The sequence below is a fragment of the Protobothrops mucrosquamatus genome, unplaced genomic scaffold (genome assembly GCF_001527695.2).
Source record: "Protobothrops mucrosquamatus isolate PMUCROS unplaced genomic scaffold, P.Mucros_1.0 scaffold332, whole genome shotgun sequence".
Lineage (NCBI taxonomy): Eukaryota > Metazoa > Chordata > Lepidosauria > Squamata > Viperidae > Protobothrops > Protobothrops mucrosquamatus.
This window is the reverse complement of record NW_015386671.1, coordinates 591,798-613,775: the sequence shown is the minus strand read 5'-3', so window position 1 is coordinate 613,775 and position 21,978 is coordinate 591,798. Positions and strand designations below refer to the sequence as shown.

Here is a 21,978-nt window from a genome sequence, read left to right as displayed (position 1 = left end):
CTACCTACCTTCTCTCCCAGTCACCCACACCAACCTTTGTACTTTTCGCATCCAGCTGTTGCAGCCAGAACAGATGCACTTCCCTGTCTCCTTTTTGCACACAGCTTCTCTGGTGAATGTTTCCCACATGTGGCTCCCTAAGCCTTTGGAAAGCTGTGCTGCTTTTGGAGGATGGGGTGGAATTGGAGACAGTCCCTCACTCTACTGAAGCTCAGGACAGGGAAGGCTTGTCTTGGGAGGTCTACTTGTTTAAGGACCCATGATTCTTGGTTAATGATTGCAATGGGAAGTGGTGAGACTGCCATCCTAAGTTGCTGTGGTCACATGACATCCCACTTTACAACTGAGTTACTTAGCGATGCAAATTCTCATGCCGGTATGGTTGTAAGTTAAGGACTACCTCTCGGCGAGGGTTCTAAGGATGTGAGGGGGTTCTTTTGGGAAAAGTACTGACCGGCTCCTCCCCCCCCTCTGTGTTTCTCCAGGAAGCTTTTTATATATATAAAAACTTACCTCCTACATTACCACACAGCCATAGTTTATATATTCTTCGCAATGTTTTTGCTTTGCCATACTTTGTAAATCTTAATTACCATAAAAAATACTGTAAAAAATGGCTTAAACACAGAATAGCACTTGTCATTAAATTCAAACATATGTATATACCCATAAGATTCTGCAGGAGTCTCACTATCAATTCTCAAAAAGCCATATTAGCAAAAAGCCAGCTAAAAATTTCAGAGGAAATATTAATATTACGGGCAAGTTAATATGGAAAGAAGCCCTAAAGAGTTTATTCTCACTTATATAGCTCAGTCTAAATATTATTATTCTGGTTGATTATTAACATAAAAACTAAGGGAGTGCCACATAGTCACAGTTCATACAATGTCACAAATGAATTATCCCTTTATCTTACCTCTCTATTTTGATGTTCACTGACTGGTTGCAATCTCTGAGGAATTTTAAGCTGTTGCTCAAGCTTTTGTATTTCTTGCTGGAAAACATCTCTCTCATGCTCCCTATCAATTGCCTGTTCCTGAAATGTAAGCCGTTATATATATATATATATATGTATTTTTAATGGGAAATATCAAAATGTAATGCACAATACAGATAGTCCTCGACCCTATGACCATTTGTTCAGTGACTATTCAAAGTTACAATGGTACTGAATGAATGGGGGTTATGACTGGTCCTTGGACTTCTGGCTGCCCCAGAATCTCCATGGACATGTGATCATAATCTGGGTGATTGGCAACCAGTTTCACTTACTATCAGTTTCCAAATGATCATGGAGATAACATGATTGCCATTTGCAACCGTTCCTCTGGCTTCCACAGAAGGTCAATGGGGAAACTGGCAGGGTAGGTCACAACTCACTAGAATAAGCCTCTCCGACTCATACATCCTATTTCAGCTCCTCTGCTGTCATGCTGCAAAAGCCACTCATGCACCCCACCCAACCTCCCTGACTCTCTCTTGCACCCCTGTGCAACCTCTCTGACCAATGGCACAACCACACACAACCTCCTTGACCTGCACAGTGACTTTTGTGCACTCTTTCACATCCTCTCATCTCTCGTGCAGTCATGGTTGCATGGCAGCTCTTGTTTGTTTCCTCACATGTTCCCTGAGATAACACTTCTCACTCACTTTGCCTGCACAACACTTCACTCCCTCCCCACTTGGCAACACCACTTACCTGCCTGCTGGTTTGGGACTTACAACTTCCTGCTGGCTTTGGTTGGTTGTTAGAAGTTGGCAGGAAGTTGCTCAGATAATGACTGTGGGATTCAGTTAACAACAGCAACTGGGACTGTAAGGATTTCTGTTGTTAAGCTTAATGATGGAAATTCCGGTCCTAATTGTTGTTGTAAGTCAAGGATTACTTATATTTTGTTTTCAACTTATTACAAAATATAACAGGAACCACTGATGTCTTAAAATACTATTAAGTTAGTTTCATAAAACCTTAGTAACGATTTGTGAATTAGAGTGTGACAAGAATTGAGAGTGAATATGTGTGTATTGCTCTTCATATGGAACATCAACCCCTTTCTGCACATTTACATACAACACTACACAACTTAGACAAGCAATACACAAAGTAGCAGCATCCTTTTTTTCCTCAGATCTTTTGCAATGTATAGGTTATTATAGTGCTAAATGTGATCCAGTAATCAAGCAGTTTGTTTACATTATTCATTAGAAACAAAATCCAAGTAGATTCTCAGCAAATATATAAAATCAATGGCAATTTTAGCATAAAATTATGCTATTTATTATGTCAGAAAAATTGTAATTAATTTTCCAATCTTTTTATACAAAAATCACTTTAGGCTTGAAAAGTTAAAGAAGTCCAATTGTACTGGAAATACTTTAACACAGTTTCAACATTATCAGAAACGCTTTACTCCTGAATCAAGGCTTTTTAAAGAGTTTAAGCTGAGATTGGTTCAAATTAAAAACATTTTTCACATTGACTGTTTACAATGATAACCTCGTAAAATTAAACTTATTTTAAATATGAAAATATAGCCATCTTATTTTTTTTACAAAAAAAAAGCCTGTTTACCGTGCTATTTTTTTTAAAAAAAGTCCAAATTGTGTATGACATAAGCATTTTAATGCATTGTGCTAATTGAGTTTTTGTTGAATTCTCTTTTTTTATTCTGTTGTAAATGATGTGTGGATTGAGCTCATCGTTTTACTTACATCTAGAAATTTTTTTGTTTTCTCAAGCTGTTTCTCTAGGGCTTGGTTTTGCTGCCTTAGATCCATTAGCTCTGCATTTTTTTCTTGCTCTAGCTCCAAAAACTGGTTGACCTGCTCCTCTATATCAGTTTCCAGTGCCTTCACCTGCTTTTGAAGGTAATTGTATTCTTTTTCAGCCTGCCGCTGCACTTCTATTTTTTCCTTCATTAACTTTTCTGTCTCCGCCAACAACTCTGTTTAATAAAGCATAACTTATTATATGTGGATAGTTAATATTGTTCTATAAAATAAACTCACTCCCAAGATGACAAGTTTATGCTACAGCATAATAAAGGATGAAAATAACTTTGGGTTTCACCAAAATTATGTGATATTTTCAATAAACAGAAATAATAATATCTGCATGGTTTAACTTTCCTGATAGAATTATACATTTATTTTCATTAATACTGTAGAAAATGTAAATGGCATTAAAACCCAATTGTCTTCTCATCCTGTAGGATTGTTCCAATTGAAACATAAATATTCCCACAAATGACACATACAACATTTTAATATAAAATAATTTAGACCTTCACCAGGTGAGTTATAGGAGGGAAAAAAACCCAACTATTTCTTACCATCACCTGGAATTTTCAATCAGTTAACTTCCTCCCTCCAATTTTTTTTTAAAATTTTTTTAAAGACAAATGCAAAGAACTGAAGAACTTAGGGATATGTGGCAAGGGAGCTATGGCTGCAGATGTACATTCCACAATGTTCCAGTAACATTGGAATTTTAAAATGATTTTGAATGTTATGTTATTTCTATCCAAAATACAGGTAATTCTCATATCCTAACAATCTCTTGGGAATTGCACTGATGGTGGCAAGAAGCATCCAGTGATTTTTTTTATATATGATCTGAAGCTTCAGATGCTATTGAGCAGCATATAAAACTTCACATGCCAACACAATTCCCAGTTTACTGAGGTAACATCAAAGGGGAAGCATAATGCATACATTGCTTAATGTTATATATAATCAGAAACAATACCAAGATTATTTATGTTATGTTTCAGTCTTTTAATTGGTATACATGCTGTAATCATGAATCATTTCTTGATTGAGAAATATTAAAAATAATAGATTTTTGGATTTAAGTCTTTGCCAAATGAATAAAAAAACATTACCAGATAATGGTCTTTTGGCAGGGTTTTTTTTGTGTCTTACTGTATAGATTTTTGTACCATCATCTTACATCATACTTGCTTCCTCAAATATCACACATGAAGGCAGAGTTTTATTTGACAAAGATCTCTATATGCAGATTATTATATGAATGTAGAAATTATTAGCTGATTAAGATGATGGTTATTGAAGTAATCCGCATTTTAAAAATATTAATATTGTAAAATTGTGAGCAATTGTTATTCAAAATAAAGGTGTGAACATGAAACACAGTATCAAAGCTGCAGGCCAGTAAAGTTAATGTCAGTAAGCCGAAAGCCCAGAGAGAGACCATGATTAACAAGAGTCAGTAGCTGTTAAATCTTCCACCCAATGAAAGATTTGCCATGCAATATACAAACACACCTGCTTGGGAAGCTGCATCGACTGCAGCATCTACTAGGCCTAGGAGAACAGAAAAAAACAAGAAGCAAAGTAATTCACATGCCATCTATAGCTTTCTCAAGCTGAAATACTATATGAGAAAAATGAAGCTGAAGACAGAATATAGAGTTCAGTAAAATGCCCAGTGAATTAAAAAAAATGTCATTGATTTATTAAACACAACTGTTAGATGTTTTTCCACGATTCCATTTATTTTTCTCTAAAATGTTGCGTACAGCTATTCACATAATACTTTTATTGTATATTCAGAACACTATTGAATTAAAAAGTGGCATATCTTCCTGTCATTTTTTTTATCTTCTCTGTTGCTCTGTATCTATCCAATGTATCTACTGTACCTCTTCCATACTTTATGTCTTCCGTCCTCATCATTACCAGTTTGTATATACTTAACATACTCCTTTTATCTTTTGCCATCCTGCACATGACCACCATCCTATCTCTCTGAGACCACATCTATTGCCAGTCTTTCTTCTTCCCAGTGCTTAAACACCTCTCCCCACAAAAGTTTTCCACAACATGTGTGCTCTGAACAAAGTATGTGCTGCACTCTTGGCATGGATTGCCCAACAGTGCCTGATCCATGCAGGGAACTCTCCATGAAAATAAGTATCCATTATCCATTTTGACTAATCTTTCAAAACATTTTCAAAAATCAATTCTATCCATGCATCTTTTTAATTAGTTAAGTGCCATAAACTAGACGAGACCCTGTTAAGATTATGGATAAATGAGTGCCATCTCTAAATATGCTTGATGCTTCAGATCAATTTTAGAAGGTAACAAAGGAGAAGAATGGTTCCTTTCTCAGTTTTACTGATGAAAGCAATTACATTAAAGAACTGCACTAAATCTTGCTAAATATAAAATGAATATGTTATTAATGCCCTTCCATCTATTGTAGCAACCTATACATTATATAAAAACAGAAACAAAATTGAGTGAATGACTCTTTGTTCCCAATAAATGCTGCCTAATAATGTCTGGATCTGAGGCATTCCTCCCCAAGTCACCCCCTGCATCTCATTGATTTTATATCCTGGAGATCTTTTGAAATACCCGAAAACAGCTAACTCAAAAGGCTTAGATCACCCATTAAACACCTATAAAGTTTGTGAAAGTCTATTAGATATTAAATAATAAAACCATACATATTTGGAAGACTCTAAAAAATACATACGTTGTTCTATGGGTCCTGCATCAGCTTTCATAGCATCTTTTTGTCTGAAGAGCAATTCTTTTTCTTCTTGAAGGTGCTGTCTCTCAGCCTCTAGTTCCTGTAATTTGTTACCTGTACGAAGTAGTTCTTGTTCAAGGTGCTCTATTACCTCTGTCTTCTCCTGGATTTGTTTTTCCATAAGTGATTTTTCATCTGCATAAACATCAATAAGATCTATGGAAAAACAGAGATGTCCAAATGAAGCATAATAATTTTTGAGTAAAATATTCCAAAACTTTCTGAAAAAAATATGAATAGCATGGTCACAGCACTATATAATTTTATACCAAAAAACTTTATTCTGCCCGAGTAATAAAAATTGAAATACTATACTGTAATATTAATGCTATATTCAAAGTTGAAACATTCATTTAAAAAAATAGAATTTTTATGGAGATGAGTGTCAATATATGAATCCGATAATATGCTAAAAATATAAAGAACAGTTGCTGGAATTGGGTTTGTCTAGTTTAATGAAGAGAAGGACTAGCAGTAATATGATAGCAGTGTTCCAACATCTCAGGGGCTGCCAGAAACAAGAGGGAGTCAAGCTATTCTCCAAAGCACCTGAAGGCAGGACAAGAAGCAATGGATGGAAATTAATCAAGGAGAGAAGCAACCTAGGAAAAATCTCCTGACAGTTATAACAATAAATCAGTGGAACAGCTTGCCTTTAGAAGTTGAGAATGCTCCAATACTGGAGGTTTTAAGAAAAATTGGACAATCATTTGTCTGAAATGGTATAGGCCCTGCCTTAGCAGTGTGTTGGACTAGAAGACCTCCAAGGTCCTTTCCCCTGTTATTCTGTGTTCTATATTCTGTTACGTATTCTGTATTTAGTCTCCATTGTTAGAACACTGTTATAATGGAAATTTACTCATGCAATATCCTAAAGTTGATAGAATTCCAGATAAGGCATGGTTACTGTTCATTTTTCATTATATGTGAAGTCTAATATGTATATTCCTTATTTGTGAGTAAGTGTTCCTTTAATACATATATTATATGATACAATATAGTGATATCTACACATTTAGAATTTTTAGCTGATTGCAAATTGTACAAGATTATAGTATTAAATGATTATGATAAGAAAATATTCATTGGAAAGATGAACTGATATAAAAGATGTGTGTGTACATGTGTGTAGACAATCCAGTTTTTTCATAGCTGAAGAATGGTTACAGTTAAATCTTATAAAGTTATAGTATGACTTTTTTGTTATCCCTATATTTCACTTCTTACAGTAAGTATGTAACTCATAAAACTTGATCTATCCTGAGAACAACAAAGAACATTTATAGATATATAACAACTAAACAAGCCTAACCATTCAGTTCAGAACTTTTTCTTTATGCTAGTATAAGTGATTTTAACATATGAATTGTTCATTTCTGAAAAAAGTGTCTTGGAAATAATAATATGTACCCATTAATAAAACTTAAGTGGTGTTTATTGTTCAGTTTAATTTTTTTAATAGTTCAAAAATCTAAAGAATCAATAATTTTATGAGAATTGACACATACACATTTGTAGTAAAACTATTATTTATTGCAAACATAATCTGATTACCAGCTAGGCAATATTTCAAAAAGCAATAATAAATATTAGTATGTTTATACTAAATCTAATAAGTTGTGGATGAATGATTAAACAATTATACATTCCCTTGCACACTTCAATATTATCAGTATTGAATTATGTTGAAACATCCATTACTTAATGCTCTCAGCAGAGCATTTACTGATGATAAATTCCCAGATTACGTATATGCAGTAATACAAGGCAGTATTTCAACAAGTCAAATTTCAACAATTCAACATGTTAAATTTATTACTTCACAGTTGAATGCACCACATCACTTCAGTGTTAAACTCTTTCTTGGGAGTTTCTTTTGTTAGTATCAAGAATTGTATACAAGTAGACTTGGTTTTTCATTAAAAAGATCCTCGAAGAATGAAATTACAGAATGTGTGTGTCTGTTTTTGTGCATTTGCATCAAATGCCCCACAATTAATAAGGTAAAATTCCCCAGAATTATTATATAATAAAATATTTCTATACTTTAGAAAAGTAGTCACTGTAATGGATAACACGCATATATAGATATCCGTATATAGAAGGGCAAAGTTTTGGGGGGACACTTTGCAATAATTATATATACAGATAAGTTTGCTATGCTGTTTAGGTTAATATACCTATAAATGTGTTTTAAGAATAGATTGTGAAAAAAATCTTAAACTTTTATTCAGGACAGCTGTTTTAAAAATGCTGAGAAGCATATTTATCTGCTACCTAGTAATTCCTAGAAAATGTTTATCTTCAGATGAAATGCAGATGCAATTCCAAAGAGCTCTTTCTAGAGATTTTATAAAGATAAATGTGTGGCTGTATCAGTGTACTAGTTATAATACAATCCTATTACTGCTTATTTTAAATAATTTACATACAAAGAAATAAAATTTCTGAATATAGAGGACTATTTTTTTCATTATTTTGGGGGGTGGGGTGGGCTGCAGACTTTTTTTTTGTAACTTTATCATATGCAAAATGACAGATGGTTCTTAGCACGTGTGTGAAGCTTTAAAAATGCTTAGGTTACCCAATAGAATAGAGGGTTTCTCCCTTCCCTTCAACTAGAGTCCTGGTAAGAACGTAGCCGAGTTGTGATCAGAAGCGAAGGGGGCAATTGTTTATATACTTTCTAAGGAGTAATTTTGTTTCTTTTTTTTTACAAGGATTGGTACCTGAAAATTAAACTGGAAAAAGCTATAATCAAATTCTCAGGGTAACAGATCTAGACTTCTTAGAATTTAGATACAATAGACCAGTGATGGCGAATCTTTTAGAGGCCGAGTGCCCAAAAACTACCCCCCATCCCTGCTCCGCCCTGCCCACTGAGCCACCCACCATCTCCACGGCCCACCACAGATCACCCAGGCAGTCCAGCAGCATCATGGTGGCCACACCCTCCGCCCGTGCCCCGCAACATCATCTGCGTGCAAACGGGCGCAAGGGTGGAGTCTTGTCCCCGATGCCCGGCTACCATGTCCTTGGCTGCGCTGCTTCGTGTGGGCAGTGCCCAGGGGCGACTCTCCTCCGGGGGGCTGCTGGTGAGGAGGAGGCCGTGGGAGTAGATGGGGCTGGGGAGACGGTGTACCCACAGAGAGGGCTCCGAGTGCCACTTCTGGCACCCATGCCATAGGTTCGCCACCACTGCAATAGACAAATGTCTTACTCAGACAGCACTTTGAAAGAATAGATTTATTCCTTATGTAGGGAAGAAATCTGGATTGTGCTTACTCTGCCCTCAAAAAAATGGGTATGCTTCTGTGCATGCTTCATTTTTGAGTCCTGGATAAAGGAAGCAAGAGGCTAAGAAGATTGGGCAGGCTAATAGGATTAAGGCTGGGTTCCTGATAAGGAAAGGAAAAGAGGAGAGAGGAGGTTCTAGGAAGATGGGCAGATAGGTAGGTCACATGCTATAGTGGCAACTGTTGTATTAAAGAAGAAGAATAAAAAGAACTGGGAATATCGGGTAATGGGTCGGCCAATGAATACAAATTGGAATAGGAGAGGCAGCACTGATTTCTCTACTACATTCTAATTCTATGTAATAAACACTTCTTCATTGACAGAACTGGCAAAAAAGGAACCTACAATAATTCCTAGGGCTGGCACCAAGAATGCTACATTTTAGAGAGTAGCCTTCTTAAATGTCTGAAAAATAAAGAAAAAATGGAGGGATTTTTCATTTAACAGAAAAATAAAGAAAAAAGACAGAGATTTTCCCATTAAATAGAAATTTGGAGTTAATAGACAATGCTGCTCTCAAAAAACACCCCTTAAATCAAGATTTTCTTTACTATATAGAATTACTGTCTTAAAAAATATTTTGTCTTTATATAAAGGTAAAGGTAAAGTTTTCCCCTATCTAATCATGTCTGACTCTAGGGGGCAGTGCTCATCTCTGTTTCTTAGCCAAGGGAGATAGCATTATCAGAGGACATTTCCATGATCCTGGGGCCAGCATGACAATAGACCAAAGGCACATAGAACACTTTTACTTTGTCACCGAAGTGGTACCTATTTACCTATTTGCATTTGAATGCTTTTGAACTGTTCGATGGGCAGGAGGGCAAGTAACAGGAGCTTACCCCACTGTGCGGCACTTGGGTCTCGAACCCAGGCTGTCAGCTTTCCAGCCAACAAACCCACCATCTTAACTGCTGAGCTGCTGCACCCCTCTTGTCTTTATATACTAATAATTGCCAATGCAAGAAAATGCTTTGGGGGCAATTCTACAAATATCAAGATGATAAGGAATAAAGTATACAAACTCAACTACAAAAATATTGTATATTGCATTTTATATTGTGAAATAACAATGTAATATATTAATCTGAATCTAGTGAATAATAATACATATTGTTTTAAAAGGTGAATCTATGGAGATCATCTTTATACTTTAGTATATCCCCATTCAAAGTACTGATCATCTGTCACTCAAATTTTTAAATATATTGATGCATTTCAAATAACTGGGATCATGGACAATTCAGAGAAGTTAGTTAAGAAATGAAGTTGTATTTGAAAACATAAATGGTATGTGTCTGTTTATATTTAAATATTGTTTGAAAAATAGTTAAAAAAATAAGCCTGAGTCCAATAACTTAAATTCATATATTATTTTAAATGGCTCTTAAAAATCACCAATCACCAATAGTATATTAATTGTCAAAGAAATAAAGGTTGAAAATCTAAGTCATATACTGAATAGCATGCTAATGGTCACTCATGTGTTGGATTTCTTCCTGCTTGGGATGTGCAATATGCTCTACATAGGGGTGGTTTTGACAATTATGTGGGAGATACAATGGACCTAGAATTTGACAGTGTGGGTTTTTATGGGCATTACTACAGCACACTCATATTAACACTTTTTTGTGAGTTGCACTGACTTCCTATAGGTTTCTGGCTGCAACTGAAGGTGGTGGTTATTTTCTATCAAGCGGTTCATGGTGCAACACCAGATTATTTGGGAGATATTATGTCTGCTCATTCTATGAGGTTCAACACAGAAAGCATGTTTCAGATCCCTTCCATGCCAACTAATCGAAGCCAGGAAGCATTTTCTACATAATATCAGTCTTTTGGAACAGCATACCGTCCCCAAGATTCAGTTGGATTTACCCTACTGATCTTTTTAAGGCTTTAAAAAAATTGGTTTTTCCCTGAGCATATTGAATGAACCTATCTGTAAAACTGGTTTAAGAGTTTGAATAACTGGTTTAAGAGTTTGTAGTTTTGGTCTTTGTGCCATAAGATATTGCGTTTTGTACCACAGAATATATATGCTGATCTAATGAATCTAGATAATCTATTAGGTACAGTATGTTAAAAAATTTACAAATCTTATGAATATAATTAGCTGACATTCTCTTTATTTCCTCTTTATAATAATATCCTATTATCCTACTATCATTTCTGTATACACTCTCTCTTGAATGATGATTGCTTTTCTTTCTTTGTGATTTAATCAATTTTCTATTCATTTGTAATCTCCTATTCTCAACTGTAAAAAAACCATGAATCATCTATAATTGCCTGAAAATTAAAGTAACTGCTTTATAATTTTGGATTGGGGGAAAGTAACATTGTATAATTATTTAAAGCACTCTATTGCAAACAAATCAATTACTTACTCTCTGCTTTGCTAAGCTCCAGTGCTATCTGCTCTCTAGCTCTGACCTCTTCATCAAACCTTTCTTGCAATTCTTCCTGACATTTGGTTAATTCAGTAGCTTCATGTTCCCATTTAAAGGATTCTTGCATCAATTCTGTTTGTGTAGCTTTTGCATGTTCAAGCTAAAACAGAATTTAAATGTTGAAATTTTTAATGTACATTTTAAAAAGTCCTGCATAAGAACAATGTCAAGTTTGGGAAATTAGCTTGAAAGGAGAAGTTTACTGCCCTCATACATTATAGATAACAAGATAAACAAATATTTGTACAATGAATGACTTTATCACACGTCCATATCCGTGTTCAAGTACCGGATCTTGAGTCTGTCCAATTTACACTGAAAAGAAAACCTTGAGTTATTAATATAAACTTCAGCATGTACCACCCACAGTAATTTTTATTAAATGTTATGACCTAAATTGTTTAAATTGAGAGGGTTGGAAATTATGCAAAACAACTAATTTCATGTCTCAAATAATTCCACTTTTTGATAGTTTTGTGCTTTCCTCACTGATCAGTGAATACTATGTGTAGATTTGAAAGCACTCAATTATTTAACAACTTTCATTAATCAAAGTTGCTAATGAAAAAAAATGTTACAATCAGTGTTTTTCAGGATTTAAAGCTTGTTTGGGTTACTGTTATTCATATTCTATATTTTCCACTTAATGTGGAAATCTATTTAACTAATAGACTTAAATCTGCGATCCATTTAACTAATAGACTTAAAATGATATGTCATGTAAGGATATAATACCTTTATTTCTTAAACCATACATGTGAAAGATCAATATTTCACATTCCTGCAAATGTCTGAAATTCTGCCTCTCTAAACTCAATTATCTATAATATAGTTTTCTTCGATCAATGTATGATAGCAACCTTCTTAAAAATGTGATCCTTTTCTTTATATCTGATTAGTAGGTGAAAAAGTTAGCTCTTTAACAAGAATATGAGAGTACAGGCATTTCCTCTGCTATTCAAATTATAAAATGACAGAACATACTGTACATTGTTTACTTTCCAGAAATAAAACAGCACACACCTATGTTTTTCTAAGTGTGGTTAAAGATGAATAGCTATGTCATACAACATTTGTGACTAAGACTATATGCCTGGATAAATTCTGTGAGTTTATCCAAGAGGAATATTAATAAAGTTAATGTTAATCAATATTTAAATACTAATTAATACTACATGCTAAGAATGAAGACATGATCTGAAAACATGAAACAAATTCTCAAGATCCATAATTAAAATGAAATCAGTAAAACTGGAAGTTACATATTCTCCTTACAATATACAGTTACAGGTCTCAGCTCATCACTGTCAGCACAGTATATCAAAAATCAAATTAAAGTACACATTAAACAATGTTAAGCTTATTTTCCTCAATTCAAATAGCTTAAATGAAAGTTTAAATTATTACTAAGAAGTGTATTAATACACTTAAGGTACTGATATGTATAATAAGAATGTAAATGTGTAATATGTAAATGTAAATATTTAAGATTTATATTCATCAGTTAAAAATGGTCAATATATTATTTTTTTAATATATTTTCCATTGTCAACTGTAATAATGTTACATTGCAGAAATGTTCTTTCATTCAAAATCTTTTGTATATTGAATCTTTAAAATTAATTTTGTAGTTAATTATTAGTTTAATCAGCTATAATTCAGTTACATGAAGCTTGTATAAAAGAGTTAAAGTGATGAACACTAAAATTAGTAGCTTTCTGAAAGACATTATATCAGAAATTCTTTACATCATATAAATCAACAATCTGAGAGAAATCTGATTAAGTACTTCTACAAAATTACATCAAACAGAAAAACATTGTTGGATAACACAAATTTACAGTAACCATAGAAAAGAAAAAAATGATTTCTCTATTTTATCATACTTACTGAATACGGGGGTGTAGGCAAAGAAATTTTTGAAACAATTCTTAATCTATGTCCATTTTTCTTGTGCTTTACATAAAGAAGTGATGTATTGAGAACCACAGAATTATTATCATCCAATTGGTCAGAAAAAGGAAAAGGATAAGGTAAAGGCACACGAGATTCAACTTCTAAAGTATTTTCCTCTTGACTTTTTTCAGACCTTAGACCACTATACATATTTGATGACCAGTATGTACGGTAGGAATCCATTTCATAGTAATCTATTGCAGTTCTTTTTCATCAAATAACTCTCCCTGATATAATAGTTTTAACTGTTCTTGGTGAAATGCAGTTCATTAACTATCTGCCTGTTGCAGAGAGCAAGGAATTATAAGTTCACACTCAGACAAGCAATCCAAAAACACCAGGAAGTTCTAGGTAAACATTCAGTTGAGAAAAAAAAAGCAATGTTTGCAGACCTCAGAGAATTGACATTTCCTCTCATGGAACCAAATAGAAAATGGCATTAAAATAAAAGGAAAACCAAGGAAAGCATTCATCAACATAAAATATTATCTTCATAATTGGATACGATATTCTGTAGCAAGCAGCCAGACCATTAAAAAAAATAATCCTGCAGCACCTGTCAATATTTAAAATTCTCCACTAAAGTAAGCCAATAACATACTAAATTAAGATACTATTTAGTCTTTTTTCCCCTTAAGTTGTAGAAATCAGATAAGCTTCTCTATGCAAAGCAAGAGCTGTGTCTCAATGAGAGGAGAAGGTCAGAACAGTATTGTAGGAGTGGTTAAATTACTTTACTGCAGGTACACAGGGATTTGGAGTTTGAATTAACACACCCACCTCAAACCTTGTTCAACAAGATTCAAACACCAAGGCAGAGTTCATAAATGAATGTTTGAAGGAATTAAAAATCATTGTGATTGCATGATCCATTTCTTAATTGCTTTTTAAAAAAAGTCACACCCAGTAAATAAATCGTTCTAATTAGTATCTCATACTTAAAATAATTTAATTTTACTTAATTTAAACTAAAATTGACAGAAATTAATAAAGAGAAGACTGTAGAGGTGACTGTACTCCTCAATATGTAGATGACACCCAAAAGGTAGTCAAGATGTATTGGCTACCATTGCAGAATGCCGGATAAGGAATAATACACCGACATCATAGGTTCCAACTCAACTTTACCAAAATGTTTCTAACAATAAGGGCAATTCAACATGGAACAAATTCCAAGAGAGATGATAGACTTCCTTCACTAGTTGGGATGCTTTGAATCTGGATTCTTGCCCTGCATAGAGAAATTCTAAACAGATTCTAAACAGACCCTATAAAATTTATTTATTCCATGTGAGTTTTGTGTGTCTAGCAACAATGTTGCTTGTAGAAAGTAAATACATTATCCATATAGCGATTCCTTCGTGGCACAGTAGAAGATAAACAACAGAACAATAATCATTGCATAATACATCTTGTGATAAAGGAATCACAAAATATGAACATAATGGTTAATATTTGATTGATAATCTTTGCTTCCTGACTTGGAAGACAATACAGACTTTAAGATACTGAATAGTCAGAATGGAACTCGATAGAGATAATAGAGCTTTTTCTAGAGCTTTCTAGAAAATGCTTTGGATAGTGAGAGCATTAACCACAATACCTATCTACAATTTTTGAAGCAGCTGTGCTCTTCCTAAGACCTCCAGGGACAGCTGTCATATAATCTTGAAAAAAAAGTTCAGAAGATTTAACATCATGATGTCACATGGGGCTAAAAGACTTGTAATCATAGTAAAAGTCCATGCAAAGAAACTACTCTCAGAAATCCTTTAAAAAAAGGGGAAACATTTTTAAAATGTATGCAGAAATTAAGGAAACAATTTCTTGATTTGTGTATCAAATACATTTTTTTCTTTTCCACTCAGACATTCTTTCAAGGCTATAATTAAACAATGTTACCTGATTAGCTGTTTCATTTATTGTTTGAAGAAGTTTTTCAAATACTGCTTGAAGTCGGGTATTGATATTTAGAATTAGCTCTTCATTTTTTGCATCTATTTCCATGCCAAGGAACTGGGTGAGTTCAAACTCTTCATCTGTGACTTCTGACCACATGATATTGTCTTGACTTTCAAGATCATTGCCAATATACTGAGATGATTGCCTTTCTGTATAACAAAAAAATTAAAAGAAAAAACAATGTCCCACTTTGTTTTTTTTGTTTCTAGCACTAGCAGGATTTTTCTTATACAAATTAATGAATATGATCAAATAAACTGTATAATAAACAGAAATATTTCCACTGAGAATGAAGAACATCAAGCAATAAAATGAATTACATCTTGCAATTAAATTACACAAATGAAGTTAGTTAATTACAAAGCAGACGGCAAATAGAAAAGGAGATACTAACAGAAGAAAAATATTTGAATATCAGCACATTATGAAAACTAATCTAATTGGTTAAATCTATCTATTTACCTATAGGATTATATTTCAAGCATTACCTTTTATTTAGGGATTACAGTTATTTTTCTAGTATAAGCTATTGCACATTGAAAACACAGAGATCATCTGATTGCATTCAAATTCCATTTTGAAAAAACACTAAAATTATTTTTAATAAATAAATTATTTTAAACATTTTAATTCAATAATTGAATACAGATTATTATTATCATTAATGGAAAACAAAGAATTCAATTTGTATTTATGTGAAATGAAAACAATCTGATCATTGAAGATGTTTGATCCTATTAATGAACGATATATGATTCTATCTTCCTTTTCTTAGCATGAATCTTCAAGGATCAAACATCTTTCTTTTGCCAATCATTTTCATCCACCAAAAATATGCTCTAGGAAACTGTTCTAAAGCAGATCCATCTACATCTAAAGTGTCTTGATATTTGTCGATATAGAAACAAGGTTAAATCTCATGCATGTCTATTTATGACTACAGTTAAACTTTCAAATAAATATGAATAGCAAGTTAAAAATTATGTTTGCAGAGTAATATAAATAGTTATTATGTACACAAATATATGAAAATATGTTATCAAACCAGCAACATGAAAATCATTTCATTTAGAAGTAGTATTTTACACAAATGTGACTGCAGTTGAAAATCTTTTAATAATTTTGTTGTGGGTAGGGATTTGCCAAAGTGTTTCCTTCTGAAACATTTTTAACCCAACATTTTCCAAAACATTCCACTGCAAAAGGAAACCTGTTGCCTTAGGTGTAAAATAGGTATTCTGAGATATATATTTTTGGGAAGTGTTTTAAAATGCCAATTTTTGTCCCATCTCATTTTCATTGTCAACCCTTAGATTTCTCAGCAGACAATTAACAGTTAATTTAAAAATGGATTTTAAGGAGTCAACTGCTATCTCTGCCTTATATCTTTTTTTTTAGCTTTTACCAATCATTATTTTTTAAAAATATAGCAATAGCGCTTAGATTTATATACCACTTCACAATGATTTATAGCCCTCTTTAAGCAGTTTACAGAATCAGCATATTGTTCCCAACAATCTGGGTCCTCATTTTACCGACCTCAGAAGGATGGAAGGCTGACTCAACCATGAGCCGGTCTGAATCCAACTCCTAGCAGTCAGCAGAATTAGCCTGCAATACTGCATTCTAACCACTGTGCCACCATGACTCTTCTATATATAAGACATACTGTAAGCATACTGTTGCTTTGAGGTTTTATGTTTAAACTAAGCACCAATTGGGGAAAAAAAGACTTGTTTCCAATGAAAAAGGCACATTGATTAACAAAAAGCAAGTTAAAATACCTGATCTGTCATTAGAATATAATGGAACATCATACTGTCACAACAAATATATGCTTATGGTCATTGACCTAAAAGATGTATAAATGTAGATTTTTTTTCAAACTTCTAAGGACAAATTTTATCAAAGTCCTTAAATATGACTCAGTACAATTCAGTAATCCTTAAAAGGGATAATCAAAAGTGGCCCCTTAATCATTTCTTTTGGAAACCTAACTGGTTCAATAAAAGTCACAAACATTATGATATATTTTAAAGTGGTTGGTCCCACATTTTTAATTACTCTTTATAGAAAATATGAAATATTTTCCTTAATGTTAATTACTGTTATATATCTCCTTTTAGCTTTGTAAAGCTAACAAAAATATTAATTGCAACACTTCATGAAAATAAAACTCATAGTTTTTTATGAATGAAATGAATAACTGGATGAATTTAATCTATGTTCACTTGGTACCTTTTATCTGCACGGGATTTCAAAGCACTTCCATGTCCTGTAGAAATTAAACTCCTAGGCACAATGTGCAATTTCCTCAATGATGTCTGACATGTTCTATTAGCCAATTTACTACGGTATGCAGTGAATTTTTAAAAGGCAATGCTTAAAAATTATTAAACTTAACCATTCTCACTTTGAATAATATGTAATGTATAAATACATCAGGGTCAGAAGATGAAAGAGCTTTAATATCCACAGAGCAGAAAGGACATTTGCAATGGACATCCAGGGTATTGTTTGTCGATGCTATACCAAAACATCGGTTAAAGCTGAGTTGAGGGAAGATCTACCCTCTACTGAGCCATCAACACCACTTACTGATGCAACTGATGCTCTTTGAAGTTCACCCATCTTAAGAACTGACCAGGTAAGAGACCCTGCTCAGCTTCTGATAAATAACAAGTACAGTAAGCAGAGCTACAGAAAAATACAGTCAAATAAAAGGATAAATTAGTTATTGGGTATTCTATACTATAAAGCAAAGAACAATGAGTATTTATAATTAAGGGCAAAACCTGCAATGTGCACTGCACAATATTCATGGTTTAGCTTTGGAATGCACATTCTTGGCACTATTTTTTGTAGCAAAAACAACACACTGAGTTTTTCTTCTCTCTGTAGACTGGAATAATGACAAAAGATTTCCAGGACTTGGTATTTAATATTATGGGTTCTACCCATCCCTGCTTTATGCTATGTTTCCTGAAAACTTTTAATAAAGTAAAATTTGCCTAAAGCAAGGCACTGAATAAGTAGAGAAAAGGATTTTGGGGGCTGTCAATGTAAATGCATTGACAAATGTGCTTGTATATATTTAAAACCTTACTGTTAAGCACAACATTTTTTCTTGCCTTATGTTCTATACAGAGGAAAAACTTTTTGTTCATCTTTTCTATAGATTTCTAATGCACATGATAATCATGGCAGACAAAACATGTAGTAAATAATATCATGGCTTTTACTGGCATTCTTCATTATGTTGCGCAGAATGGTTTCATGAGGCTAAAAGCTCATTCTTCACCGGACAACTTTGTTTTTAAGATCAGAGGTAAATTCTTTTCATTTTGAGTAAGAGAGTTAGATAAAATGTTGATGGCTGTTTTGACCCTATGATAACATTAACAGCACTGCAAAGGAGCAGAAAGGATTTCGTAGAAATGAAATTCTGATGGGAAGAAATTTTGCTCTGTTTTAAGACTTTTAGTACAAATTGACTAGGCTGGCACCAAGCTCCTAACAATGTATATTTCTGTATTAAATGAATTATTGAATGAAAGCAATCCAATAAAGCAAGAGAATTGCATAATGAATCCAATAAAGAGAGAAGCAGAATCTACACATAAAGGTAATAGTCAAGTTCCCATTGAGTAATATTGACTCAAAGTAATTTTGCATTGGATAGCCTACAAATGTGATCTATAAAACTTTTGGCAAATTATGGACAGGCCCTTATAGTTTTGTTAGTGCCACCTACTGGGAGGTTTTTTTCCTGTTAATTCTCTAATGAAGTCAATATCCCAGGTATCTCTTGGGGGTCTTTCAGCAAGTGTTAACCAAATCCAAACTTGCTTAGCTTTTTTGAGATGGTTAAGAATAACTGGCTACCACTATAAATTTAGACTAGCGGCTATTATGTTCTTCCTGAAAACAAAAAAAAAAAATCCTTATCCTTTAAGTTATAGACTATGGTAGTCTAATATTTTTGAAGATTAGAGAAAATCAAAAAAATTGAAATATTTCATTCAGATATTTACATTCATTTATCATACCCTTTAATCTTGATCCTTAGGAGATATTTTCTGTATAGTTTGATATTTTGTGTTGTATGAACTACTTTGGAGTAAGCAATACTATTTCTTTAAAATTCCATAGATTTTAATTATTGAAAAAGATTTATCCCTTTAATTATTGAATCAAAAAATGTATCCTTTTAAAATAATGGAACAAGGGAAAAGCAGGAGAGTTCCAGGACTATGTCTGGTTTTGCTTTATTGAGGATGATAAGGTTTTTGACATAGCACAACATAAATTGTGAACAGCCTTCAAAATCATGGGGGTGCTAGGTCACCTAAATTGCCTGTTGAAGAATGTCTATTCTGGCCAGGGAATAACAGTTACAATTAGGAACTGGAGGAAAAGTAAACCAGAATTTATATTGTCATCATATTTATTTGATATGCAAACATAAAATATTTTATTTAACTTATATGCAGATATATCATTACCAATTCTGGACAAAAATATGCTGATAGCATCACTTTGATTATTGGAAGTTAAGAAGATTTAAAGAGATTCTTGTTCAAGATAACAGAAGAGCTGTCTATGGAGATTCTCAATCATCCAAATCATAGTATCCAAAGGTGCTTTTCCAAAAGGCAACTGGACTTTCTTGCTTCTTCAGGAACTAAAAAAACTTTTTGCATAAGAAGCTAAATGTTTTCAAGGAAAAAAAACGAGGAAAGTCCAGTTGCCTTTTGGAAAAGCACCCTTGGGACATAAAAGAAGAGAGTACGAAAGTTAATCTGTTGCTTAAAATTGCAAGAAATGAAGATTACACCAACAAGCAATGCCAATCCAATGCAAAGATAAAGAAAAAAAAAGTGAAATCGCAGGCTATATGTTCTTAGGCTCAAAAGCTCAGAGAGTGTTGACTTTGGCCAGCAAATAGAAGTCTGTTATGTGGAAGAAAGACAACAGATCTAGACTGAACATTCAAGTGCAGGCAAATCACACTGACAATGAATTCTAGTATACTAGAATTTTCCAGTACTCCTATATAGTTGTGAAAACCAAACCATCAGACAAAGTAAAAAAACAACAACAACACTTCTTCATAAATAGTGAATTGTGGTGCTAGAGAAAATTGTTGAGAATACTTTGGACCATAAGAAGACCAGATTAATCAAAATTAAATATAGGAAAACTAATCTGCTCACAAGAAACACTAATAATAAAGCTGAAGTTTAAATATTTTGGATATTCAAAGACAAAGGCTAAATGAAACATTATTTAATAGTAAAAAGCACAAACATTCTTTAAAAAATCAAATGGCAGAATTAGAACTAATTTAAAACAAAAGGAACATTAAAAGCATCAATTAAAAACTTTATTAAAGATATCTACTGATATATAACCCAATATCTTACTATTCTAGAAATTGTCTGTCTGTCTGTCTATCTAGTTATTTATTAAATTTATTTGCCTCTTATCTCACCATGGGGCTACTCTAGGGAACTTACAACAAAGTAAGGTCTCAGATATCATTCTTAAAACTTGAGTAGACTTGAGTACAGATGTAGCCGATTTTTTAAAACTTGATCCCAAATGTTTTTGCCCACAAAATAAAATAATAAGTTAGAAAATGAATTATGAGATAAGGTGGAGTGGGGGCAAGGGGTACAAGTGGGCCTGTTGATCATATACCTGGCTCCCTGCTATGTATCAACGGCCCTGCCTGAGCTGGCTGACGTAATAGCCGGGGTGGCAGTTGAGACCCCCAGACTTATTGTCATGGGGGATTTCAATCTGCCATCGGCGAAACGTCGGCGGCAGCTCGGGAGTTCTTGGCTTCCATGACGGCCTTGGACTTGACCCAATTAGTTTATGCCCCCACTCACACGGGAGGACACACACTGGACCTAATTTTTGTCTCTGGCCAGTGGCAGAATGATCTGGAAATGGGGGAGGTAGTTATAGAGCCCCTGTCATGGTCAGATCATTCACTCCTTAGGATGGACTTCCGGACCGCTCCCCCCCGCCGCAGGGAGTCGGAACCGCATAGATGGTTCCGCCCCAGGCGCCTGATGGACCCAGAGAGGTTCCTGACGGAGCTTGGGCCATATCCTGAGGATCTAGTTCATGACTCGGCTGAAAATTTGGCGGCGGCCTGGGATGTGGCCGCTGCCACAGCATTGGACCGAGTCGTGCCTTTGCGGCCTCTGACCCGGCGCAGATCTCAACTGGCTCCCTGGTTTACCAAAGAGCTGAGAGAGATGAAGCGCCGGAAAAGACGCCTAGAGAGCAGTTGGAGGGCTAGCCGAACCGAATCCGATCAAGCACAGGTAAGGATGCAGGTTAGATCCTACCTAGTGGCGATGAGGGTGGCGAGGTCTAATTACTACTCCACCCTCATTGCGTCATCAGATAATCGCCCGGCCAACCTCTTCAGGGTGACCCGCTCTCTCCTTCAGTTGAGGGGGGGGAGGATCCCCTGGAGGGGAGGGCCGAGGATTTTGCTCAATATCTGTATGACAAAGTCGTTCGGATTCGAGAAGGCCTTGACTCTGACTGGGTGGCCCCGGGGGAGGAGACGGGAGCAGGTCTTGAGACTGTTATATGGGAGGAGTTTGACTCTGTGGCTCCCGAGGACGTGGACAGGATCCTGGGGAGGCTGAATGCAACCACATGTTTACTGGATCCGTGCCCCTCCTGGCTGGTACTGGCTGCCCGGGAGGGTACATG

General features: G+C 34.4%; 1 protein-coding gene across 1 annotated transcript in view; it reads right to left on the bottom strand.

Moving 5' to 3' along the window:
- The window catches only part of AKAP9 (A-kinase anchoring protein 9), a 108,026-nt gene that overhangs the window by 26,318 nt on the left and 59,730 nt on the right, over positions 1–21,978 (bottom strand). Inside the window, exons 22-27 of the mRNA XM_029284015.1 lie at positions 15,178–15,386; positions 11,257–11,419; positions 5,513–5,725; positions 4,294–4,332; positions 2,719–2,951; positions 920–1,039 (exon numbers count right to left, since the gene is read on the bottom strand). Coding sequence (XP_029139848.1) covers positions 920–1,039; positions 2,719–2,951; positions 4,294–4,332; positions 5,513–5,725; positions 11,257–11,419; positions 15,178–15,386 — 977 coding nt within the window. The remainder of the gene's footprint in view (positions 1–919; positions 1,040–2,718; positions 2,952–4,293; positions 4,333–5,512; positions 5,726–11,256; positions 11,420–15,177; positions 15,387–21,978) is intronic.